The 26,808-nt window shown below is 46.5% G+C and overlaps 2 protein-coding genes across 2 annotated transcripts; both read left to right on the plus strand.

Moving 5' to 3' along the window:
- The first annotated feature begins 3,624 nt into the window (after positions 1-3,624).
- On the plus strand, positions 3,625-4,575 carry LOC130017635 (olfactory receptor 12-like). Its single transcript, XM_056108359.1, has one exon. The coding sequence runs from the start codon at positions 3,625-3,627 to the stop codon at positions 4,573-4,575; it is 951 nt and encodes a 316-aa protein (XP_055964334.1).
- Positions 4,576-21,321: 16,746 nt separating this feature from the next.
- Positions 21,322-22,272, plus strand: LOC130017636 (olfactory receptor 12-like). The gene has a single exon (XM_056108360.1). The coding sequence runs from the start codon at positions 21,322-21,324 to the stop codon at positions 22,270-22,272; it is 951 nt and encodes a 316-aa protein (XP_055964335.1).
- The last annotated feature ends 4,536 nt before the right edge of the window (positions 22,273-26,808 follow it).

Raw genomic sequence — 26,808 nt, forward strand, 5'->3', positions numbered from 1 at the left:
GTTTTGTGTTGTGTGAGATAAGATGTTTGCCCTGCCTGCGGCAGACCCCAGTACTATTTCCAGTATCACATATGGTCCCAAAAAACCCTTTCAGGAGGAAGTGATCCCTGAGGATGGAGCCAGGAATCATCCCTGAGTACAGCTGGGTGTTGCCCAAAAGCAACAAAAGAAGAGTTTTCAGTGTTTTTAGGAGTGTGTGGTGTGCGTATGTGCATACATATATGTGTGTGTGTGTATATATATATATATATATATATATGTATATATACATCATATGAAAATGGTCACCATTTGACTTCCTCTTTCCCTTTGGACCCCTCTGATTTCTCTTGCATGACTGCTGCAGTGAGATTCTGCGGTTGTGAGTAGCAGTGACAGCATCTATCCATGCCTGCATCTGACCAGAGGGAAGACCCTCAGTTTCAAAGTATTGAGTATGGTATTCACTGTGAATTTGGTGTAAATGGCCAAAACTCTCTTGAAGAATGTTTCAACTATCCCAATTTTGTTGAGTAATTTTTTTAATTAAGGATGGGGTTTTGAAAAAAGTTTTCTCTGCATCAGTTGATATGATCAGATGATTTTATCTTTCCTTTTATTGATATGGAATATTACATTGATTGATTTATGTATATTGCACCATCCTTGCACCTCTGGAATGAATCTCACTTGGTTGTGGAATATGATTCTTTTTGATATACAGATGGATTGGGTTTAAAGGTTTTGTTGAGGATTTTTGCATTGAAATTTATTGAAACTATTAGTCTATTATTTTCTTTTTTGGTAGCACATATCTGTCGCTTTTGGTATTAGAATAATGTTGGTTTCTTAAAAGTTGCTAGGAAGGATTCCTGTTCCTTTGCTATTTAAAAGAATTTGAGGGGTATATTGGGCGCAAGCTACTGTACACTAGCCTGCTACATGGCCAGCCCAGGTTTGATACCTGGCATTCCTGATGGCCTAAAACTTTTTTTTTAAAAAAGAGAAGTGTAGGTATTAAGTGTTCCTTGAATGCTTGATAGTAAACCCATCTGACCTGGGCTTTTGTACTTGGGAAAATTCTAAATTGCTCTTTCAATTTCCTCACTCATGATTGCCTGGTCAGGTTTTCTACTTCCTCTTGATTTAATCTTGGAAAGTTGTTTGATTTTAATAATTCTCCAGTTTAATGCCATAAAGTCATTCATAATTGATTTATCTTTTGATCCACTGACATATCTGTTTTAATTTATCCCCCTTCATTTCTGATCTGATTTATTTGTATTTTCTCTTCTTTTCCTGTGGTGAGTAGTTAAGTTTGAAAATCGTTTATTCCTTTTACCAAACAAGAATCTGAGCCAGAGTGAAAGACACCAGGGAGGGTAATTGTCTTGTGTGTGTCAGACCAAGTTTGATCACCGGCATCCCATATGGTCCCCTGAGCACCGCCAGGAGTAATTCCTGATTGCAGAGCCAGGAATAACACCTGGGCATCTTCAGGTGTGAACCCCCCCCAAAAAATAACAGCAGATAAAGAAAAAATAAATAATACAATAGAAATTTATAAAAACAAGATTTTGGTTTCGTTGATTGTACTGTTTCTTGATTTCTGTATCATTGATTTCTGTTCAACTTTTAATAATTGCCTTTCTTCTATATGGGGTTTATTTGTTGATTTTTTTTCTAGTTTCTCAAATTCTGAGGTTAGGATATTAAACTTTATTTTCTTCCCTGATGCGGACCCCTTTAGTACCACTTTCCCCTCTGTTCAGTAAGTTCTGATAGATTTTATCTTTATTATTGTTCTTTTTGAAGAATATTTTTTATTTAACCTTTATTTTCTCTTTGACTCAATGGCCATTTAAAACTACTTGTTCAGTTTGCAAATGTCGGAACTTCTCCTGCTTTCTTTTTCGTTATTACTTCATGGCATTGTAATCTGAAAATATACTTCATATGATTCCATTTTCATGACTCAGTGACATAACAGTCTCCTTAAAACGCTCCTCTGGATATTGGCTCCATCCTCAGGGATCACTTCCTCCTGAAAGGGTTTTTTGGGACCATATGTGATACTGGAAATAGTACTGGGGTCTGCCGCAGGCAGGGCAAACATCTTATCTCACACAACACAAAACATTAATTCTGAATGGCCCAAAAACCTAGATATCAGATCTTGAGAGCACAGAATGGTAAAAACAGAGGCAGAACTCCCCAAAGTTTTATTTTGGGGAGGTATTCAATAATAAATATATTTATCCAATAAAATTATGCAAAAAGTTTGACTTCATACAGACTCTGCGTATTTATAATAGATACGGCAAAAAGTGGCATATGAGCTACTACCCAGAAGGGAGCATAAAACGATATCCCACCCTGATCCCTGAGAAGCCTCCCAGTGAGCACACCAGGCTGTCCTCTCTGCCTGTGCTGCTCGCCGGCTTCATGGTGGGTCCCAGTGGGACTACAGAGCTCCAGGCTCCCGCTGCTGTGTTGAGGATCCCAGAGAAGGTTGGACACAGGACTGCTGTGAGAGGGAATCCCAGAGCAGTGCAGAAGCCCAAGCTCTACCTAATTGGCCATGAGGGAAGTTAAGTCCCTCTTGAGCCAGAGAGAGAAACTCTTTCCATGAAGTGCCAAAAGGGCAAGCACCCTGAGATACTGTGTCTGCACGGGGTCAGGCATTGGACTCTGACTGAGCCACACTTCATTATTTCCAAACAAGGAACCCCTTGCAGTCAGATAGAAGCACCCAGAACCCTCGACCTGAGACCCCAGAAACATCCTCGTCCACTCTCACCACAGCCCAGGATTCAAAGAAGGAAGGATCCAGTTCTTCATACATCGTCAGAGTCCGACGGAGTTGGCCTGGGCATGCAGGTTGAGTGAGCCGAGGGTCTACCCTGAAAGGTAACGTCATGACAACGTGAGGGCTGCTGGGAGCCGGGGGGCACCGTGCGGATAGGGGAGGCATTGATCACTTGCCACAGAGTGGACCTGGTCTCCGAGTGAAGAGGAGCCCGCATGACTTCCCAACTCTGTGACATCCCCTGAACAGTGCTATCAAGGCACGGTGCCATAACACTGATTCTTAGATGGGTCTTGAGCTCAAGAGAAAAGGTGGCACCTTACCCACCCAGTGCCGAGTCGGGCTGTTCCATCCTGCCCCCTGCAAGGTCTGGAAATGAGACTGAGAGCAGGTATGTCAGGGTAGGGGACACACACTCAGAGAACAGTTCTGAACCTAAGGGACTAGTGAAGCGTGCGTGGAGTCCAGTGTGAGCTATCCCGGCAGAGGGTAGAAATGACCCACTCTGGAAACCCTGGTGCAGAGGCAGAAGCCGGAGCACAGGCAGGGCTTCCCCTCAGGGCTCCCGCTCGCAGCCTCTGCACCCTCACACCAGTTAAGCACCCTCAGGTGTGTTTCAGAGTAGCTGTGATTTGCTTCATCACAGAATGTTGCTTTTCAGGTTAATCGAAGCCATCTGGACAAAGAACAGATGGATAATGGAGTCTGTTTAGTCAAGAGACTGAAAACTGGGGGATCCTGTGTGCCACAGAACAGATAGTGAGACGAATCTGCCCACGTTCGCTGTCTCCCAACTCCTCTCTGCACCTTGTTCCACCCCTCCCCCCAACGGAGCCATGCCGGTGCGCAGACACGGAAACTTCTCCTTGGTGCCTCTGCAGGACTTTGTGCTGGTGGGATTTGAGGGGGGCCCAGAGACCCAGGCCCTGCTCTTTGCTGTCATCCTGGCCCTATACACGGTGACCATACTGGGGAACCTCACCATGATCGTGGTCATCACCCGGGATGCCCACCTGCACACGCCCATGTACTTCTTCCTCCGGAACCTGTCCTTCCTGGACCTGTGCTACTCCACTGTCATCGCCCCCAACGCCCTGGCCAACTTCTTCTCCCCCTCCAAGGGCATCACCTTTGCAGGATGTGCCACACAGTTCTTCTTCTTCTCCCTGTTCGGTTCCACAGAGTGCTTCCTCCTGGCTGTGATGGCCTATGACCGCTTCATGGCCATCTGCAGCCCCCTGCGCTACCCCGTCACCATGCGTCCCTCAGCCTGTGCCCGCCTGGTGCTGGTCAGTTACTGTGGAGGCCTCTTCAACACCACCATGCAGACCAGCTTCACATTCAGCCTCCTTTTCTGCGGCTCCAACCACATCAACCACTTCTTCTGTGACGTGACCGCCTTGCTCCAGCTGGCTTGTGCTGACACGGCCCTCAATGAAATGATCTTGTTTGGCATCTGTGGGCTCATCATTCTGGGGACCACCGCTGTGATCCTTGTCTCCTATGCCTACATCATAGTGACCATCCTCAGAATGCGTGCGGGATCCGGGAGACTTAAAGTCTTCTCCACCTGTGGCTCCCACCTCACGGTGGTTTTACTCTTCTACGGCACTGCCTTTGTCATGTATGCACAGCCGGGGCCCTTGGAGTCCCAGGAGCAGGGCAAGGTGATCTCCATGTTCTACACGCTGGTCATCCCTATGCTCAACCCCCTCATCTACAGTCTTCGGAACAAGGATGTGAAGGAGGCCCTTCGGCGCCTGGGGCAGAAGCACACAGGTCCCTGAGGTAGGTACCAGAGGAATGGGTGTGCTGGGCGATGCAGGGGCTCAGAGGTGAGAGACTCTGGGTGTGGAGTGATTCATTATTGCCCCTTGCTTCTCATCTCGATCCATCCTTATTCCTCAGCTCAAGGCACATTGTAGATTTAGACATTGCAGGTATGAGATGCAAAGATGAATTAGGCTTGTCCTTTAAATTAGAAACTGTTACCTAGAGAAGGAACCAGCCCCTAGTCTCAGCTGTTGGATTTTACAGTGGTTAGAACAAGGCTTCAGCTCAGAAGCAGTGAGGTCCCCAAGTTCACCCCCCAGCAGTGGAGATGCATGGGACAGACACTTTGTACCTCTTTCTTTCACTTTAAAAAGTTTGAGTCTAAATGTTTTGGTTTTGGGGGCCACACCAGGGAGTGCTCAGTGTTTTGTGCTCAGGGGTCACTCCTGATGGTCCTCAGTAGACAACATGGCATATTGGGCATTGAGCTTGTGTGCACACAAATCAATAGCCTGCCCTGTACAATGTCTCCCTCACAGGGCTGTACTGTGTCTCCTCATTCCCCATAGCCAATCAGGCAGGCTGGTGCTGTGTCTCCTCATTCCCCCTTAGCCAATCAGGCAGGCTGGTGCTGTGTCTCCTCATTCCCCATAGCCAATCAGGCAGGCTGGTGCTGTGTCTCCTCATTCCCCCTTAGCCAATCAGGCAGGCTGGTGCTGTGTCTCCTCATTCCCCCTTAGCCAATCAGGCAGGCTGGTGCTGTGTCTCCTCATTCCCCATAGCCAATCAGGCAGGCTGGTGCTGTGTCTCCTCATTCCCCATAGCCAATCAGGCAGGCTGGTGCTGTGTCTCCTGGTTCCCAGCATTGCTCCTCCTTGTAGTCACCCAGCTGCCCCCTCCTTGAGAAGTACAGTGTACCTGCTCTGAAGACCCCAAACCCTGCCTCCATTTTCCTTCGCTGGCAGAGCAGAGCCTTAATTAGACCCTATGGCCACTGATGCCCATATCCTACTGCCCCTTCTACCCAGCCAGGCAGGTGACAGGCGTGTCACCACTTTGAAGCACAGAAACGATGCCCTGTATTCACAGGCATCTCTGACCAGGATGAAAATTCAAGGTGGTCCAAGAAGGGGACAGCTTCCGTGGGGCCAGCACAGGTCCCTGCTTGTGTCCACACTCCGTGACATGTCCAGATGTGACCTTCACACAGAGCTGAGTCCTTGTGGTCAGAAGACCCAGCCCAGAATCTGGACCTAGTCCTACTCCTCTATCTGGTGTCCATAGTGTTACCAGTCTCTCTCTCAGGAGGTCACCCAAGGCCTTTCTGTGAGCACAGTGACGGGATCTCACTCTTAGGAGGTCACCCACAGCCTGTCTCTGAGAACGCAGTGAGGGCTCATGTCTTTCCATAAGCTGAAGTCGACCTCCCTCTTCTTCCTGTTCAGGAGAAGGATGACATTCAACTGCTGCTTCCAAAGGATCAGTCTCAAAGTCATCAATGGTCCTTGATGATACACTTGTTCTATTTTAATCGCTCGAAAGTATTTTAGCTGCTAATATATTTTCTTTCATCTGATAAAAGCCTTTTTGAAGGATTGCCTAATATTTTTGCCAGCCAAAATGCATGCATTTTTATTGTCACTCTTCTCTGGATCCACGTTTTCCTCCTCCTCCTCCTCCTCCTCCTCCTCCTCCTCCTCCTCCTCCTCCTCCTCCTCCTCCTTCTCCTCCTCCTCCACCTCTTCCTACTCTCCTTTGCTCTTATCTAATCCTTCTTTTATTCTCTTCCTTTCCCTCTTCCCTCTTCTCTCTTTTTGTCTCCTTCTCAATACCTGTCCCTTCTCTCCATATCATCTTCTTTCTCTCAGTCATTTCTTGAGTTTTTAGAGGGATATTTGGGTATTTCTTGTGTAGTTGCAAATTCTGGTAAAGTAAAATATCACAATCTTGTTTTTCATGTAGGTAGAGATTTGCTGGATTTGAACAGCATGAACAATAAAAATCCGTTCTTTATACAAGAGCATCAGTTCTGACTCAGCAATAAAAGGAGAAGCCAGCTTCCCTTGGATCACTCTTTCTCAAAGTGGGGGCGTGAGCCCTGGCGCTGGTGATGCAGGGGCTGGAGCAGCCCCAACTGCGAAAGGCAAGTGCATTCTGTTTGCTCATTTCAAGACATCTTCAGAGTGCATTGAATGATTTCTGAAAGGGGATGGCAGACTGAGTAAGTTTGTGTGTCTCTGGCATTTTCCAATAGTCTGCAAGGAAAGTGGAGTGAAACTTCTTTACAGCTTGATCTTACTGGCATTACCTATATTTCCGACTCTAGTGTACAGAACTCTTCACTCTGAGAATTATTTCCTTTGTCTATTTATCATAAACGTTTCTCATTGCATTTCTATATTGTATACATGTACCTTGTTTTGTTTCCTGTTGTTGTGAATGCTTTTGAGATATGAGTTATAAGACCTCCAGTTCAGTTCTTTTCCTAAAAATAATTTTGGGGGATTCGTTAAAATAAATGTGAGTTTCAGGCATGTACAGTTCTTTTTGTGCAAAAGATAATATTATTTATTTTATGTTATTAATTTCATATCTTTCTGGGTAGTGTTGGTGCCCTCTTCTCCAAATAACAATCTATAACTTTCCACTTGTATTATTTATCTAATTTCTTTTGATAAATTTTTCTACTTTTCCATGTCCAAATCTGTAATCCTAAGTTAATTTTAGTGCTTTTTGTCTTTATTTCTTTTTAAATCTTCATTGTTAGTTATACCCGGGTTCGATTTCTTTGTCCCTCTTGAGAGACCGGTAAGCTACAAAGAGTATCCCGCCCACACGGCAGACCCTGGCAAGTTCCCCGTGGTGTATTCGGTATGCCGAAAACAGTAACAACAAGTCTCACAATGGAGACATTACTGGTGCCCGCTCGAGGAAATCGATGAACAATGGGAGGACAGTGCTACAGTGCTATTGTTAGTTATACACTGATATTAGTGTTGAAATTTACTCCAACAACTCTGATATTTTGTCAGATATAACAAAATTATTGTAGAATCGTAGCGGTTCTCTGTATATGAGCATATATTCTACAGACACAATTGTACTACTTTTTTCAATTAAAAGTCCTTTTATTTATTTTTTCCCCAATTGTTCTGACTTCAATATAATTTTTTTGTTGAACGGAAGTAGTGAGAGCAGATACCATTTTCTTCTTTTATTAGAGAAAATTTTTTCAAGCATTTACTATTCAAAGTAGCTGTGGTAGTGATTATTTCACGTCTGACTTTTAATATATGAAAATATTTCCTCTATTCTTACTATTTGTGATGGTCTTATATTGTGTTGAATTTCTCCAAAGATTTTTCCTGCCTTAATTGAGTGATTAGAAACTTTTTTCTCTGCCGTTTTGATGTTATATGTTATACTGAGTGATTTTATTACATAAAAATCTTGTAATGCTACTTACATAGTTGTCAACAATACTCTCTCACTCTACCCCAGACTACACACCTCTCTGTGTGTCTGTCTCTATCTTACTCTCTACCACCTCCAGAAACAACGTCCATACATATACTCTCTAGAGAGAAAAGGATGTTTTTTATTGTTGGTGTGGGAGAGTGAAGGGCACCCAACCCGCCCGCAGCCTTCAGAGCTGATCTGAGTTCTCTTGGGAAGACAGTTCGCCGGGGTGCTAGCAAGGTTGCACCATCCAAGGGCCGCGTGCTGGGCTGCCATGTGCTTGTGAGGAATGTACAGACTCACAAAGCAGATGGAGACCTCTGGCTCCCCACACTGAGTTCTCTCGGGAAGACAATTCCCAAGGGAGCTGACGCAGGCTCCTCTCACGCACATGAGAGCTTCCCCTTCTGCTTTTTCTCAAGGCTCTGTCGCTTAGAAGCTGTGTTTGGTCTTTTCGCTACACGATGCCCTATATAATCCCACCATGCCAAGGCGGTTGCTCTCAACCAACTGAAGCTGCCCCCGAGTTTCAGTCTCCCAGAATCGCCCAAATAAACCAACATCTCTAAATGATGCACTCCAGATGGTGCTTTGGAACTGATTGTCACTACGCACTTAAGGAAATAATGTAAATCTCTCAAAAGGTTTCACAAGTAAGGGGAATACAGGGCCACGGTGTTAGAGCAAGATATCCTGTAAATCACATTGGGTTGAAAATGCACCAAAACTGAGGCAACCGAAGAGTGTCATGAGTGGTCCATAGAAGTGGGGACACTCTAGCAACCAGGAAAGAAACCTCTGAGAGCGTTTCCATGCACAGGACTGCAGTACAGTAAGAAAATCTGCTGGATAACATTGGTCTGTCCTTCCTCCCTCACAGAAAGGAGCTTAGGTTTATTGAGTAATGCCCATCACAGTGATCCTGAGGCACTCCCATTCCTCTGTGTTTATCTTTAACTTCTCCTCTGGGCTCTGCTTCCCCTGTCTGTTAATCATATGTATCCCCAAATCAGATCCTGTACTTGTAAAGTCAGATTCTTCAGAGACTCCGGATTTTGTATATGAAGTGAAATATTGCTTTCTCTTTCCTTTATGTCCTCTGCATAGCTTACTTTAGAGCAATGTCCTTTCTGTATAGACACAGAAAAACAATTAATGTTATGCTTTTGTAACTTGGGAAGTTAATTGACTTCGAATATACTTACTCCTGAGCATCTGTCATATTTACTCGACTTAAGCCTCGGTTGCCCTTAGTTCCTAACACCCCAAGAGGAGGGTCCCGACGAAGCAACAGGATAGACCCAGGGCAAGCCCTAAGCTACCCTGGCATCAAAACGAGACAAGCTGTAAGTTACCCTGGCATCGAAAAGTGACAGGCCAAACACCATAAAACATGACCCAAAAGGAAGTAATTGGACAAGGACCCTGCTAGGGTTGGGAGGACTAATCTGGCCTGAGGACTGTGGTCAGGGATCCATAGCAAGATGTCCCCAGGACGGCCATTCTTTAAGCTTTATATAGCCTTTACTGTGTCCATACATAATGACTAGAAATACTATTAAGAAGTAAATTAAGATGACTGTTAAAACAGAAGCCTCCGTCCCTCTCGGAGAGCCCGGCAAGCTACTGAGAGTATTCCACCTGCATGGCAGAGCCTGGTAAGCTACCCGTGACATACTCGATATGCCAAAACAGTAACAATATCGGGCCTCAGTCCGCTGATCTTGAAAGAGCCCCCAATACGCCATTGGGTTACACTAGTTCGCGACAGGGACAAATGGAGTTGTTACTGGCAACTGCTCGAGCAAATCGATGATTAACAGAATGACAAGTTACAAGTGACAAGTTTTAATGGATCTGGACTAAGGAAAGGAGAAAGGAATACACTTTAGATAGAATTCCCTCCTTTGGCGGATCTTCTTGCAGGAGAGAATTTGTCCTAGAAGAAGCTTCCCCTGAAGGAAGGGCTTTACATCTGTTGATTGTACAACCACACCTATGAGTCTTGCTACCTCTAATTCCTGAGGATTTTCTCTCTAACTAGCTGTGAGATGGGGCATGAGAGATGGGAATGAGAGGCAGTGGGAGACTGGAATGGGGGACCAGTGAGACTGGAATAGGCGCATGGGGAGAATGGAATAAACAGCTGGACAGAGATTGGTATAAACGGCGGCTGATCACCAACCAGCTTGGCGGTCCTGATCCCTCCTTCATGTGTCTGGTGCAGCCAGCCCGGTTAGGAAGGAGTCTCTTGACTGCCAAATGCATGCGTCAAGCACCCAGATTTCTTTTTTAATATTTTTTTAATTTTATAAAGTGGTTGACAATATTTCATTGCATTTAATATTCAAACACCAATCCCACCACCATGACACCTTCCCACCACCATATTTTGGATGTTTCTATCCCAAACCCCAATCCCTGCCCCAAATAATATAATTTGTATTGTTTTATTTTGAAATACCATTGAAAATGCAGCAAAAAAGTATCCTTAGAGGAAAGAATGTGGAGATTGTTGTATTTCACCCAGGGGCCATTAAACCCTTCTATAAGAGAACACTTACATGTTGTTAAAGGTTGAGTCTTGTGTAGTTTTTATATACATGTCTGCAAAAGTCTCCTGCCCCCGCGCCTGGATGTTCTCATTGGGGCCCCTTGAATGGGAGCAGGTTGAGTATCCCTCCCCCCCCCCCCACCCCGAGCAGAGCCCCAGCAGCTGAGGACCTCTGGAGCCAGCCACGGCCATGCCGGGACCACTCTCCACATGTCCGGACGGGCCTCATGCATGAAAGATCTGGCAGAGGAACCCAGACATGCGGGTCCCGGGGCTGAGATTTCCAAGCCTGCTCAGATTGGGACTGGGCCTTCTCCACCCAGACCCCCCATCTTGCAGTAGGTAGGCGTCACACCCACCAGCTGCCGCCAGCCCCAGGTTGGTCCCATCAACAACCAAGACGCAGAGACCCAGCTCCCGGAAGTGCATGGCCGCATTCACAGTCTCACAACAACTTATTATCTTATTTTTCCTTTGGAGAGCCTGGCAGGCTACCACAAGTATCCTGCCCGCACAGCAGAGTCTGGCAAACTTCCCATGTCATACTCAATATGCCAAATACCAGTAACAATGATGGGGTCTCATTCTCCTAATCCTGAAAGAGCATTGAAATGGCTCTTTTAAAATTTCAGGGCTAGGAAGAAGGAGACATTACTGGTGCCTGCTCGAGGAAATCGACAAACAACAGGATGATCGTGATCTGTAAAAAAAAGTATGTTTCCCTCTAAGATTGGTTGCCGCCTGCTTTGAACCCTATCAAATGTGGTGTGGTAATCTTGAAGTATAGGTGGGGTGTGTGGTTTGAAGCTTTGCGTGGCTGCAAATTTGGCCGTGTGGTCCAGGAATAGATTCAGTCGTGGCTGATGCTCTGCCCAAGTGTGTGGAGAGCAGCTGTGAGCATGGCGGCGGCTAGGCGCTGAAGGTTTTTGATTTCTGGGGCTGGGTCCCTTGCGGCGGGGAGAGGTCTCAGTCACCCCCCTCCAGGGTGCCCTGAGTGTAACAGCCTGGCGCTGGGTCTGATGACATGGTTATGGCGAGCGTCGTGTAATGCTCCCTTCTGGGAGAGAAGGACATGCGATCTGGAGAGTGGCCAATGACGTGATTGTCAGGCGCCAGCCAGAAGAGACTTATCCTCCCGTTGATCATTGATTTGCTCGAGTGGGCCCAGTAATGTCTCCACTTTGAGACTTGTTGTTACTGTGTTTGGCATATCGAATACGTCATCAGTAGCTTGCCAGGCTTTGCTGCGTGGACGAGATACTCTCGGTAACTTGCTGGGCTCTCTGAGAGGGGCAGAGGAATCGAATCCGGCTCGGCCAGGCTGGCTGCACGCAAGGCAAACGCCTACCACTGTGCTATCACTCTCTCTCTCTCTCTCTCTCTCTCTCTCTCTCTATATATATATATATATATATATGTATATATATATATAATCCTTCTATGATTTGTTTTCTACTGTCTGAACCCCATCAAATATGGTGTGTTAATTATGGAAAATGGGTAGGGGGTGTCTTATGATGTGTCCAGGAATATGTTCACTTATATGTGAGGCTTGGCCCGAGCAGGTGGAAAGCGACCTGAAGTGTGGCAGCAGTAGTGGAGGTCGGCTGCTGGGGCTGGGTCCCTTGGGGCGGGTAGAACTCTCATACGCCCCCCTCTGTGGTGCCCCAAGTGAAAACAGCCTGACATGGAGTCCGATGACATGGTTATGGGGCCTCATGTTATGCTCCCTTCCGGGAGAAGCAGCCATGAGTTTTGAATTTAAACAAATCAATCAGAGCTTTTATAGGATTGCGTGAGGGGTGAAGGAGCACAATGGATCATAGAAGTGCTGTGGATACAGAGAAATGGTGGCTGCCTAATGCGCCCACAGCCTTTTGAATCTCCATCCACCCAAGACCGGTGGGGGCGGCTTGTCCAATGCTCAGCATATCCCAAGACAAGCAAGAGCAGGGAAGCATGTAACCGTGAGCACAGGCAAGGCGCAGTCTGCCCACTGCCCAGTGTGGACAACGGCCATTGGCAACATCAAGGGGAGCTAAACAGAACCCACCCATGGCGTGTCTCAGAAAGGACTCTGCACAGTTTCAAATGGGTTGATCCAAAAGAAAGGTAAGACTGAGACTGGGGTAAGGCTGGACCAGGGTGGGACGCTGGAAATTCTGCAAGTGGGGACTGGCTGCTTGTTTGTGCCACAAAGTCTTTGATGTGACGTGAGCTTAGAGGTATGGGCTCTGGGTGGGGCCGATGAGAGGGGACCTCAGGCTGTCCCTAAGGCTTTACAGAACCAGACCTCGCTGCTCAGCAAGCACAGAGAAGAGTGGGAGAGCCGGAGGAATCCAGCCATCAGTCGGGAAGGAGTCGCAGCAACAGTTGTGACCTCAGAGAGACAATGGCAAGGCTCTTTGATTCATTGGAAGAAATGAAGGAACAGCCCCCAACTCAGGAGGTGTGCGGGAGGGTGATCACACCATAGTCAGGACCGCTGAACTGAGGCGCATGGAAGGTGAGCAGAGACTCGTTGGATTCCGACCATCCAGTGCTCAGGGTTTTGGCGATTATCATGATCATGAGTCCTACATGGGGTCACATCTGGCGGTGCTAAGGGCCTACTTTCTGCTCCCAGTCAGGAATCTCTCCTGGCAGGGTTCAGGGGCCATATGGGTCGTCAGGAATCGATAGCCATCAACCAATGCAAGGCCAGCACCCTCCAGCTGCACTGTCTCTCTGACCGAGGCTTCCCCCCTGAATACCCGTAGTCTCTCAGCATCTTGTTCCATCAGCCAATACTTGTCCTTCTTCTTTTTAATTACTTCACTTCACAGTTCATCCAAGCCTGAGAGTCTGTGACATTACAGTGCCTCAATAATCCAAGATTTTCTAAGTAATAATAATAGAAAATTTGAAGGAAAACTTGTTGGAAATTTTCTTCCCTTTCTGGTGTTTACAATTAATTGATCACAGCCAGTTACAGATTTCTATCGCTCCTGATAGCACAGCGGTAGGGCGTTTGCCTTGCACGCAGCCAACATGGCCGACCCGAGTTCGATTCCTTCGCCCCTGTCCGAGAGTCCGGCAAGCTACCGAGAGTATCTCGCTCGCACGGCAGAGCCTGGCAAGCTCCCCCTGACGTATTCGATATGCCAGACACAGTAACAACAAAGTCTCATGATGGAGATGGTACTGGGCCCGCTCGAGCAAATCGATGATCAACGGGAGGGCCTTTACCTTACCTTTACCTTCAGAAGAAGAGTTTTGCTTTTTTTCGGGAGCAACTCACAGAAGTCAAGGAACAAACCGATGTGCTCAAGGACAAGATGCAGCAAAAGAGCACTGAAGAATGGAAGGTGGAAACAAGACTGAAAATAAATGAGGAAAGTGGCAGGAAATGGGGATGAGTTTAAGAGAAACAATATCTAAATTATAGGATAAACTGAGTAAAAAGGAAGGAGATATTGGAGAAAACTATTGCTCAAAAACATCACTGATGCGAATTTTCCCTATCTGAAGATTTTCTTGCACCCAGAGCCAAGAAGCTAAAAATGTGGGGACTGCATAATAATACAAAATGTAGGGTGCTGGTTTTGTATGTAGCTGGCCCATATTTAATCTCTGGTACCTCATGTGGTACCCCGAGCCCTGCCATTAGTAATCCCCAAGCACAGGGCCAGGAGTGATCTCTGAACTCCACCATTTGTGGTTCCCACCACACCACCCACCACAAGAAGCTGAAAATGGTCTGAACAAAATAAATCCAAATAGAAAAATTCCAAGCATAATCTAATTAAATGACAGAGATGTAAAGATAGAATCATGAGCAGCAGATCAAAGGAGCTTAAGTGAACCTCAAAGATCCACATGGAACCTACCAAATGAAACTGCAAATGACAGGAAACAATGGTTGGACATAGCAAACTAGTCGGACGAAATCAATAGCCCAGTAAGAACACTCTGTTCAACTAGGTTGGCATTCAGATTCAAGAAAATTAAGCAAAACCTTATGAACAAGTAACAGCTAAAGAAGTTCACAGCCATTAAACCTAGCTTACAAGAAGAATTAGTGCTATTTTTTAAACAGTAAAACAAGGGGCCAGAATGGGTAAGGTGCTTGTCTTGCACACAATGGACCCGGGTTTGATCCCCAACACCCCTTATGGTCTCCCAAGCCCCACCAGGAGTGATCCCTGAGCAAGAAGTCAGGAGGTAACTCTGAGATACACCAGATGTGGCCAAAAACAAAAGGGAAAAAAGAACAAACTTCCCAAACATAATATCTACAAAAATCATGTCAATAAATTATTCTTCTCAATAATCTCACATAATATAAATATACTGAATTCATCAAGCAAAAGTCACAGGATGGATTGCTGGGTCATAAAACAGAACCCAAATTCCTACTGCACAAAAGACATACATGGTCAGCCACAAAAACCACAGGTTCTGAGTCAAGGTCGGTGAAACGATCTTACAGGCAAAATATTTGCCACAGAGTCTGGGTGGTCTTCCTTGTAACAGCGAGCACAGTCTTATTATTATAAAAGGTTACAAGGGCTGGAGCGATAGCACAGTGGGTAGGGAGTTTGCCTTGCAAGCGGCCAATGTGGCTGACCCGAGTTTGATTCCTCCGCCCCTCTCAGAGAGCCCGGCAAGCTACCGAGAGTATCTCGCCCGCACGACAAAGCCTGGCAAGCTCCCCGTGACGTATTCGATATGCCAAACACAGTAACAATTGTTGCAAGGGAGACGTTACTTGGCCCGCTTGAGCAAATCGATGAACAACGGGAGTTACAGTGACAGTGACAGTGACAAGGGAAGGGTGGTCGTTAGTTAATGACCAAGGGATCTTTATATCAACAAGTCTTTAAATTCATATATATAATGTAAGGAACCAAATGTAGAACTATCCGAATTTATAGGCACTTGCAAATAGACCCAAGGAAAGATGAACAAAACACAGCAGAAGTATGAGATTTTACACTCCCCTCCTACTACTCGACAGGTCATCTAGCTTAAAAAATAAATTAAGGGAACATTAGCCAAAAGGGGGAAAAGAATGAATAATTGGCAGTAATCAATGGGGAGAGGGTCTCTCCCGCACCCAAATCTGAGTCTATGCTCTTCTACAGTACAAATGGTACATCTCCAAGATAGACCACATGTTGGAACACAAAATATATGTCCACAAAATCAATAGTATGCTAATTATATTAACTATCTTCTCATACCACAATGTTTTGAAAATGCAAAGTAATTACAAACAGAAATCTGGGGGCAGGGGGTATGCTGCCGCCAGCAGGTCAACCTGCACCTGTGCGGCAAGTGCATCAGCAGCCTGATGGTGCCTTCAGACTTCCAGATACCCCAAAATTGCTGCTGTGCCTTTTGCCAGACCCCAACATCTTGGTGCCAAGCTTACCAAAAAATTAAACAGCCAAAAGTTAGGTATGTGGGAAACACACCCGCAAATCACCTCTGGCTCAGCTATAAAAGCTCATTTATTGGCCTTATTTCAGAGACCCATAAATCTCAAAAGAGATCAAAAGATGCAGTTAGGACATGTAGCGCAGAGGTAGGCGGAATCCTGTGACTGAGATCTGCAGGCTCACTTGGATCGGGACTGGGCCTCCTTCCCCCAAGTCCCCAGTTTTCCAGTAGCTTGGCAGTCACACCCACAAACTGCCCCTGGCATGATGTAATCTCATCAACGGCCAAGACCCAGAGACTATAAACTAAAGCTTCCAGAAGAGAAAAACACAGAATTTCCTGGACATTATATTCTATCCATAACAAGCAATACGAAACAAATTGCCTAGCATTGCATTTGAGGCAGGCTTGAGTGGTAGTGAGATGGTGTCAAAATATCGAATGTAACCAAAGTGGAGAGAGATTATGGTGGAAATTGTCTGCCACACAGGCAGGTGAAGGGTTGGAACAGGTGTGGGGGGAGCGGGGGGGATACTGGAGTTTTGGTGGTGGAAAGCGTGCTCTGGGGAAGGGATGGGTGTTTGATGATTGTATCATGAAGCTCAAACATGAAAGCTTTGTAACTGTATCTCACAGTGAATCAAAAACAAGGTGGGAAGGAATAATAAAATAAAATTAACATTCTGAATAAAAAAAGTAATGTGGAGTTCATGCCCAATTCAATCAGCTTAATCAAGGGCTGAATAAATAGCAGCATTCCTATATTATAAAAAAAATCTGGGGGTAAAATCAAATACATAAGCAGACTGGGGAGCAAGAAGGAAACCAGGATGTCAGTGGCAGGAAGTGGACACTCGTGAAGGAACTGGTGTTGGAACATTGTATTCTGAATCTAAATCCTGAATAATTTTGTAGCTTGGAAATTCACAGTGATTCAATTTAAAATATACTTGAAAACTAAACAACTTACTACTGAACAGCAAGTGGGGCTAAGACAAAATGAAAGACGGGGCTGTGGTGCCACCAGCGGGTCAACCTGTAACCATGGGGAGAGGGCATCAGCAGCCTGGTGATGCCTTCAAGCTTCCTGATACCCCAAAATTGCCACTGTATCTCTGGCTGGACCCCAACAACTCAGGATCAAGTTTCCTGAGAAATTAAATGGCCAAAAGTTAGGTATGTGGGAGTCACGCCCACAAACCATCTCCAGCTCAGCTATACAAGTACATTTATCAACCTTGCTTCAGAGACCCATAAAAAAATCTTGAGAGAGATCAAAGATCACAGTTAATTTTAGACTCACACCAGGCTGAACACACTAGGGTAAATTGGAGGGGGGCAGGTCATCCTGGTGCCCATCCAAGCAGAGCCCCCGGCAGCCGCTTGCTACCACAGTCCAAAATCACGACCATATTCCCAGTCAAACTTCACCATCTGGGATGGGCCTCACTGAGAAAAACTCTGCTGAAAATATGATTATGCAGGTTTTGCGACTGAAATCTTCAGGCTTTTTTGGAGTTGGGATGGGCTACCTCCCCGTCACTTTCCAATACTCCTGGAAGCACTGGCAGTTACCCCCACGAACCAACTCCAGCACCACCATGGAAGTTCTTCTACTGGTCTTACAGCTTTGTAATGCTCTATGCCATAGTAATTCAATAAAAATAATTTTAAATAATAAAATTTTAAATATTTAAACAATAAATTAAATTTAACTTTGGTAATCATAATATGACATTTCCTTTTAACCATTTAGGAAAACAAGACAAAAATGAAAGAACTGTGGTCTCAGCTGCCCAAAGGTCAATGCACAACCCAGGCTCTCTGCCTGCTCGCTCATGTTCCAGGCAAAGTGATCACCACACAAACACAAAAGACCACAAGGAGTCATGAAGAACAAGTCTATACTGAGCAGCTGGAGAAACCTGGATGAAATAGGCAAGTTCCTAGAAACCTGCAGTCTCCAGAGGCTGAAGCAGGAGGAATAGAAAACCTGGATAGACCAATTTCAAGTAGGAAAAACAAAATAGTAATTTAAAATCTCCCTGTGGGGGCCTGAGAGATAGTACAGCCAGTAGGACTGGCTTCCATGCAGCCAGTCAGGTTTGATAAGGCAACTCAGATGGCCCCCAAATTCCACCAGGAGTGATCCCTAAGCACAGAGCCAGGGATAAGCCCTCACAATGGCGTGACCCCAGAACCAAAATCCAGATCCCGGACGAGAACAGTGCAGTCTTCTGCCCCCGCGCCTGGGTGTTCCTTCCCGGAGCCCCTTGGAGGGGAGCGGGTTGAGCTTTCCTCCCCGCCCTGACCAGGGCTCCAGCAGCCGAAGACCTCCAGGACCAGCCACCACCATGCTGAGACCACTCTCCGCACACATGAAGGTACTGGCAGAGGGACAAAGCCACGCGGGTTCCGGGGCCGAGACCTCCAAGCCTACTCAAATTGGAGTCGAGCATCCTCCACCCAGATCCTCCAAATTCCAGTAGGCGGGGGTCACACCCACCACCTGGCCCCCTGGCGCCGTGTAATCCCATCAGTGGCCAAGACTCAGAGACTATAAAACCCAGATCCCGGAACCGCGTGGCCGCATTCACGGCCGCGTGACATCTTATCAGAACTTTTTTTTATGACATCTTATTGTCTCATTCCTACTTTGGACAAAGTTGCAGGCTATCGAATGTAGCCTGCCCACAGGGCAGAGTCTGGCAAACTCCCCGTGGCGTACCAAATATGCCAAATACCAGTAACAATGATGGGTCTCATTCTCCTAAATAGCCTTGAATATAATCTCAGGGCTAGGATGAAAGAGACGTTACTCAAAAGCAACCGATGCTGGCGTGGATGTGGCGAGAAAGGGACACTCCTTCACTGTTGGTGGGAATGTCCACTGGTTCAGCCCTTCTGGAAAACAGTATGGACGATTCTCAAAAAATTAGAAATTGAGCTCCCATTTGACCCAGCAATACCACTCCTGGGAATATATCCCAGAGAGGCAAAAATGTATAGTCGAAGTGACATCTGCACTTGTTTGTTCATTGCAGCCCTCTTTACAATAGCCAGAAACTGGAAGAAACCTGAATGCCCAAGAACAGATGACTGGTTAAAGAAACTTTGGTACATCTACACAATGGAGTACTATGTAGCTCTTAGAAAAGATGAAGTCATGAAATTTACATACAAGTGGTACAATATGGAAAGTATCATGCTAAGCGAAATGAGTCAGAAAGAGAGGGATAGACATAGAAAGATTGCATTCATCTGGGGGATATAAAGTAACAAAGTATGAGATTAATACCCAAGAATAGCTGAGATCAGCACCAGGAGGATTACTCCATAACTTAGAGGCCAGCCGGGTATCCTAGAGGAAAGGGCTATTCAGATAGAGAAGGGAGCACCAAATAAAGGATGTTTGGAGGATCCTCCCAGGAGGGGAGATGCATGTCGAAAGTAGACTATGGACTGAACATGTTTGCCACTCAATGCCTCTTTTGCAGACCACAACACCCAAAAGGAGAGAGAGAACACAGGGGATTGCCCTGCCACAGAGACGGGGGGATGGGGGGATGGGGGTGGGAGGGATATTATCCATGGTGGTGGAAAATGGGCACTGGTGGAGGGATGGGTATCTGATCATTGTATAATTGAAACCAAAGCACAAAAAATTGTAAATCTACAACTTTAAAAAAAATAAAATAAAATAAAGGGGAAAAAAAAAAAAGAAAGAGACGTTACTGGGGCCTGCTCGAGGCAATCGACGAATAACAGGATGATGAAATGAAAAATGAAATTGCCTATGTTGCAAATTCTGCTTTTGTGCGTGTGAAATTTTTAAATGAACATTTTCCCGAGAATCATGCGTGAAGGGGCATGAGGAAGGTGTGTAGAACAGGGCCTTCCTTCTGTACGTGTCATTCTCCAGGATGCATGCGCTCAGCACCGGGAGATGCTTTCCATGTGCTCACAGGTCATACAGAATCAACGAGCATGAGAGAGATGAGATTTGCTTTTGTTCCATACAAGCATCATCCTGTCAGCGACTGGCTTTGAATGGCCCCAGTGTTCCAAGTTGATACAGACCCTATGGCCATCAACCATCCACGGGTCATTCTGTCAGGTCCCCTGAAAGAACCGACAGGGAATCGGGTCCTCACAGCGTTTCTCACACTGAGAGTCCAGGAGGTGAGCTCGCTAATGAGGCCACAGGGTCCTCTGTGTTGCCTCTACTGGATCCAACGGGCCCTGGGGGCCGTCGCACATCCTTGGCCCCGTGTTGCGTTCAGGGATCAGGTTCAGGTGGCCACTGAACCGCTGTGAGGGGGAGTCCCAGAGAGGCGCAGAAGCCCAAGCTCCACCTAATTGGCCATTAGGGGCCCAAACCTACTGTTCAGGTGAAGAGACTCTTTCCAAGAGTGTCAAAAAGATGCCAGTCGACTAACGCTGTGCAGCTGCAAAGCCCAGCTCTGCTCAGGAGTCCGAGCCACTCAGTGGTCGTCCTTCCTGGGCCAGAGTCTCACAGTACCCAGCACCCTCTCCCCGTGATCCAGGCGTGACCCTCACCTCAGAAGCTCTCACTTCAGCCCCCGAAGTTGGAGAGGAGCAGGACGGACCTGGCAGGGAGTCAAGCACCTGTCTTGGGGGTGCAGGTCAGGCTGCTGTGAGAGAGGTGAGTTTCTCCCTGAGAAGAAGAAGGGACACCGCGGACTCGACACATGTGAGCACTAGGGCTTGTTCCCAGTGTGCAGCGCAGGCCACCCGACAGCCGGCCTCTGGGCGCCATCCTAGGGACAGTCAGTTCTCACATCTCCCAGCTGGGCTTGGGTCCTTCAGGGCAGTCAGTAGACAATCAGACCACAGGGTCTGCTCTGTGCCTTCTCTGCCCTGTCTGCAAATGAACCCAGCACCCAATGGGCCAAAGCCATAATGCTCAGTAATCACTCCTGAAACTCCGAAGCATCAAAAAACCATGGGACAGGGGGCGGGATGAAACAATTCCGTAGGGTCTGGAACACCCGACAGGAAGGAGCACGAGGCAGACAGACCAAGGTGCGGGCAGCTCAGCACTGCTGACACCCAGCTGGGCGATAGTCAGTCTCCTCCCCGAGAATGTTCATGCGTGTTTGTGACTTCTTTCACCGCAGACTGTTGCCTTTCAGAATCTGATTATATCTGAAGCTAATCAAATGGCTAATTGAATCCTAGTGGTGAGTTGTGGCAACCGGAAGGAAAAGACTGCGTGCTTCAAAAGAAGAAGTAAGTGTGCCGTGGCCAGATCCCCGTCTGTCTCCCGCCTGGTCCGTTTCCCCACCACCCACCCTGGGCCATGCCAGCCCACAGACAAGGGAACCTCTCAGCCACACCTCTGCAGGACTTTGTGCTGGTGGGATTCAAGGGGGGCCCGGAGACCCAGGCCCTGCTCTTTGCTGTCTTCCTGGCCCTATACGTGGTGACCGTCCTGGGGAACCTCATCATGATCGTGGTCATCACCCTGGATGCCCACCTGCACTCCCCCATGTACTTTTTCCTCCGGAACCTGTCTATCGTGGACCTGTGCTATTCCACTGTCATCGCCCCCAAGGCCCTGGCCAACTTCTTCTCTCCCTCCAAGGCAATCACCTTTGCAGGATGTGCCACCCAGTTCTTCTTCTTCTCCCTGTTCGGTTCCACAGAGGCCTTTATCCTGGCCGTGATGGCCTATGACCGCTTCGTGGCCATCTGCAGCCCCCTGCGCTACCCCGTCACCATGCGTCCCTCAGCCTGTGCCCGCCTGGTGCTGGTCAGTTACTGCGGAGGCCTCTTCAACACCACCATGCAGACCAGCTTCACGTTCAGCCTCCCCTTCTGCGGCTCCAACCGCATCAACCACTTCTTCTGTGACGTGACTGCCTTGCTCCAGCTGGCCTGTGCCGACACGGCCCTCAATGAAATGATCTTGTTTGGCATCTGTGGGCTCATCATTCTGGGGACCATAGTTGTGATCCTCGTCTCCTATGGGTACATCATAGTGACGATTCTCAGAATGAGTGCGGGATCCGGGAGACTTAAAGTCTTCTCCACCTGTGGCTCCCACCTCACGGTGGTTTTCCTCTTCTATGGCACTGTCTTTGTCATGTATGCACAGCCAGGGGCAGTGGAGTCCATGGACCAGGGCAAGGTGATCTCCGTGTTCTACACGGTGGTCATCCCAATGCTCAATCCTCTCGTCTACAGTTTGCGGAACAAGGATGTGAAGGAGGCCCTTCAGCGCCTGGGGCAGAAGCACACGGAGCCCTGAGGTAGGTGCCAGAGGAACGGGTGTGCTGGGCGATGCAGGGACTCAGAGGTGAGAGGCTCTGGGTGTGGAGTGATTCATTATCGCCCCTTGCTTCTCATCTCGATCCATCCAAATTCCTCAGCTCAAGGCACATTGTAGATTCAGACATTGCAGGTATGAGGTGCAAAGATGAATTAGGCTTGTCCTTTAAATTAGAAACTGTTACCTAGAGAAGGAAACAGCCCCTAGTCTCAACGGTTGGATTTTACAGTGGTTAGAGCAAGGCTTCAACTCAGAAGCAGTGAGGTCCCCAAGTTCACCCCCCAGCAGTGAAGATGTAGGGGACAGACACTTTGTACCTCTTTCTTTCACTTTAAAATGTTTGAGTCTAAATGTTTTGGTTTGGGGGGCCACACTAGGGAGTGCTTGGTGTTTTGTTCTCAGGGGTCACTCCTGATGGTCCTCAGTAGACAACATGGCATATTGGGCATTGAGCTTGTGTGCACACAAATCAATAGCCTGCCCTGTACAATGTCTCCCTCATAGGCCTGTACTGTGTCTCCTCAGTCCTCATAGACAATCAGGCAGGCCTGTGCTTTGTCTCTTCATTCCCCATAGCCAATCAGGCAGGCCTGTGCTTTGTCTCTTCATTCCCCATAGCCAATCAGGAAAGGCTGTGCTGTGTCTCCTCATTCCCCATAGCCAATCAGGCAGCCCTGTGCTGTGTCTCCTCATTCCCCATAGCCAATCAGGAAAGACTGTGCTGTGTCTCCTCATTCCCCATAGCCAATCAGGCAGGCTGGTGCTGTGTCTCCTCATTCCCCAATAGCCAGTCAGGCAGGCCGATGCTGTGTCTCCTGGTTCCCCAGCATTCCTCCTCCTTGTAGTCACCCAGCTGCCCCCTCCCTAGCAGCACAGCGTACCTGCTCTGAAGATCCCAAGCCCTGCCTCCATTTTCCTTCGCTGGCAGAGCAGAGCCTTAATTAGACCCTATGGCCACTGATGCCCATATCCTACTGCCCCTTCTACCCAGCCAGGCAGGTGACAGGCGTGTCACCACTTTGAACCATAGAAATGATGCCCTGTCTACACAGTCATCTCTGGATCAGGATGAAAATCCAAGGGGGTTCAAGAAGGGGACAGCTTCCGTGGGGCCAGCACAGGTCCCTGCTTGTGTCCACACTCCGTAACATGTTCAGATGTGACCTTCACGCAGAGCTGAGTCCTTGTGGTCAGAAGACCCAGCCCAGAATCTGGACCTGGTCCTACTCATCTATCCGGTGCCCATAGTGTCACCAGTCTCTCTCTCAGGAGGTCACTCACGGCATGTCTGTGAGCACAGTGATGGATCTCACTCTTAGGAAGTCACCCACGGCCTGTCTCTGAGAGCTCAGTGAGGTCGCATGTCTTTCTATGGGCTGAAGTCGACCTCCCTCCTCTTCCTGTTCAGGAGAAGGATGACATTCAAATGCTGCTTCCAAAGGATCAGTCTCAAGGTCCTCAATGGTCCTTGATGATATGCTTCCTCTATTTTGATCGCTCGAAAGTATATTAGCTGCTAATATATTTTCTTTCATCTGATAAAAAGCCTTTTTGAAGGATTGCCTAATATTTTTGCCAACCAAAATGCATGCATTTTTATTATCACTCTTCTCTGAATCCATCTCCTCCTTCTCCTGCTGCTCCTCCTCCTCCTTCACCTCTTCCTCCTCTCCCTTTGCTCTTATCTAATCCTTCTTTTATTCTCTTCCTTTCCCTCTTCCTCTTCTCTCTTTTTGTCTCTCCTCAATTTCTGTCCCTTCTCTCCATATCATCTTCTTTCTCTCAGTCATTTCTTGAGTGTTTAGAGGGATATTTGGGTATTTCTTGTGTAGTTGCAAATTCTGGTAAAGTAAAATATCACAATCTTATTTTTCATGCAGGTAGAGATTTATCATAACATTTGCTGGATTGAACCACATGAACAATAAGAAATCCGTTCTTTATACAAGAGCATCAGTTCTGACTCAGCAATAAAAGGAGAGGTTGGCATCCCTTGGATCACTCTTTCTCAAAGTGGGGCGTGAGCCCTGGCGTTGGTGATGCAGGGGCTGGAGCAGCCCCAACGGCGAAAGGCAAGTGCATTCTGTTTGCTCATTTCAAGACATTTTCAGAGCTCATTGAATGATTTCTGAAAGATGATGGCAGACTGAGTAAGTTTGTGTGTCTCTGGCATTTTCCAATAGTCTGCAAGGAAAGTGGAGTGAAACTGCTTTACAGCTTGTTCTTTCCGGCATTACTTATATTTCCGACTCTAGTGTGCAGAACTCTTCACACTGAGAATTATTTACTTTGTCTATCATAAACGTTTCTCATTGCATTTCTATATTGTATACATGTACCTTGTTTTGTTTCCTGTTGTTGTGAATGCTTTTGAGATATGAGTTATAAGACCTCCAGTTCAGTTCTTTTCCTAAAAATGATTTTGGGGGATTCATTAAATTATATGTGAGTTACGGGCATGTACAATTCTTTTTGTGCAAAAGATAATATTGTTTCTTTTATGTTATTAATTTAATATCTTTCTGGGTAGTGTTGGTGCCCTCTTCTCCAAATAACAATCTATAACTTTCCACTTATATTATTTATCTGATTCTTTTGATAATTTTTTTTCTAGCTTTCCATGTCCAAATATTTTATCCTAAGTTAATTTTAGTGCTTTTTGTCTTTATTTCTTTTTAAATTTTCATTGTTAGTTATACACTGATATTAGAGTTGAATTTTTACACCAACCACTCTGGTATTTTGTCAGATATAATAAAATTATTGTAGAATCTTAGAAGTTCTCTGTATATGAGCATATATTCTACAGACACAATTTACTACTTTTTTCAATTAAAAGTTCTTTTATTTATTTTTTCCCAATTGTTCTGACTTCAATATAGTTTTTTGTTGAACGTGAGTAGTGAGAGCAGATACCATTTTCTTCTCTTATTAGAGAAAAATTTTTTCAGCCATTTACTATTCAATGTAACTGTGGTGGTCATTATTTCACGTATGACTTCTACTATATGTAAATATTTTTCTCTATTCTTACTATTCGTGATGGTCTCATATTGTGTTGAAATTGTGTTGAATTTCTCCAAAGATTTTTCTGCCTTAATTGAGTGAATAGAGATTTTTTTCTCTGCCATTTTAATGTAATATGTTATACTGAGTGATTTTATAACATAAAAATCTTGTGATGCTACTTACATAGTTGTCAACAATACTCTCTCACTTTACCCCAGACTACACACCTCTCTGTGTGTTGTCTCTCTCTTACTCTCTACCACCTCTAGAAACAACGTCCGTACATATATTCTCTAGAGAGAAAAGAATGTTTTTTATTGTTAGTGTGGGAGACTGAAGGGCACCCAACCCGCCCGCAGCCTTCAGAGCTGACCTGAATTATGGGGTGATATGCGGTGCTTGGGGTGCTGTGGGGGTCCCAACCTGCAGGACTCCATCTATGAGGGATATCCTGGGCGAGGGCGCTCCTGAATGAGAAAGAATGGATTCACATCTGGGATGGGGAATGTGTGACGACCTTTATTGGCTGCAAGGCACTTAAATACCTTAAGGTGGCACGCACGCGAAACAGAATGGGCTGATTTCTGTCGTAGCTAATGGTCAGTGGACGACAGTCAGGATAGCCGTATAAGGAGTGGAGAGTTACAGAGGGGCTAGCAAGGTTGCACTATCAAAGGGCCGCGTGGTGGGATGCCATGTGCTTGTGAGGAATGTACAGACTCACAAAGCCAGATGGAGACCTCTGGCTCCCCACACTGAGTTCTCTCGGGAAGACAATTCCCAGGGGAGCTGACGCAGGCTCCTCTCACGCACATGCGAGCTTCCCCTTTTGCTTTTTCTCAAGGCTCTGTCGCTTAGAAGCTGTGTTTGGTCTTTTCTCTGCATGACGCCACATATAATCCCACCATACCAAGATGATTGCTCTCAACCAACTGAAGCTACCCCCGAGTTTCAGTCTCCCAGAGTCGCCCAAATAAACCAACATCTCTAAATGATGCGCTCCAGATGGTGCTTTGGAGCTGATTGTCACTACGCACTTAAGGAAATAATGTAAATCTCTCAAAAGGTTTCACAAGTAAGGGGAATACAGGGCCACGGTGTTAGAGCAAGATATCCTGTAAATCACATTGGGTTGAAAATGCACCAAAACTGAGGCAACCGAAGAGTGTCATGAGTGGTCCATAGAAGTGGGGACACTCTAGCAACCAGGAAAGAAACCTCTGAGAGCGTTTCCATGCACAGGACTGCAGTACAGTAAGAAAATCTGCTGGATAACATTGGTCTGTCCTTCCTCCCTCACAGAAAGGAGCTTAGGTTTATTGAGTAATGCCCATCACAGTGACCCTGAGGCACTCCCATTCCTCTGTGTTTATCTTTAACTTCTCCTCTGGGCTCTGCTTCCCCTGTCTGTTAATCATATGTATCCCCAAATCAGATCCTGTACTTGTAAAGTCAGATTCTTCAGAGACTCCGGATTTTGTATATGAAGTGAAATATTGCTTTCTC

The sequence above is a fragment of the Sorex fumeus genome, unplaced genomic scaffold (assembly GCF_029834395.1).
Source record: "Sorex fumeus unplaced genomic scaffold, SorFum_2.1 ptg000207l, whole genome shotgun sequence".
NCBI lineage: Eukaryota > Metazoa > Chordata > Mammalia > Eulipotyphla > Soricidae > Sorex > Sorex fumeus.

Coding starts and splice junctions, on each gene's coding strand:
- LOC130017635 (XM_056108359.1), top strand. CDS start 3,625: ATGCCGGTGCGCAGACACGGAAACTTCTCCTTGGTGCCTCTGCAGGAC.
- LOC130017636 (XM_056108360.1), top strand. CDS start 21,322: ATGCCAGCCCACAGACAAGGGAACCTCTCAGCCACACCTCTGCAGGAC.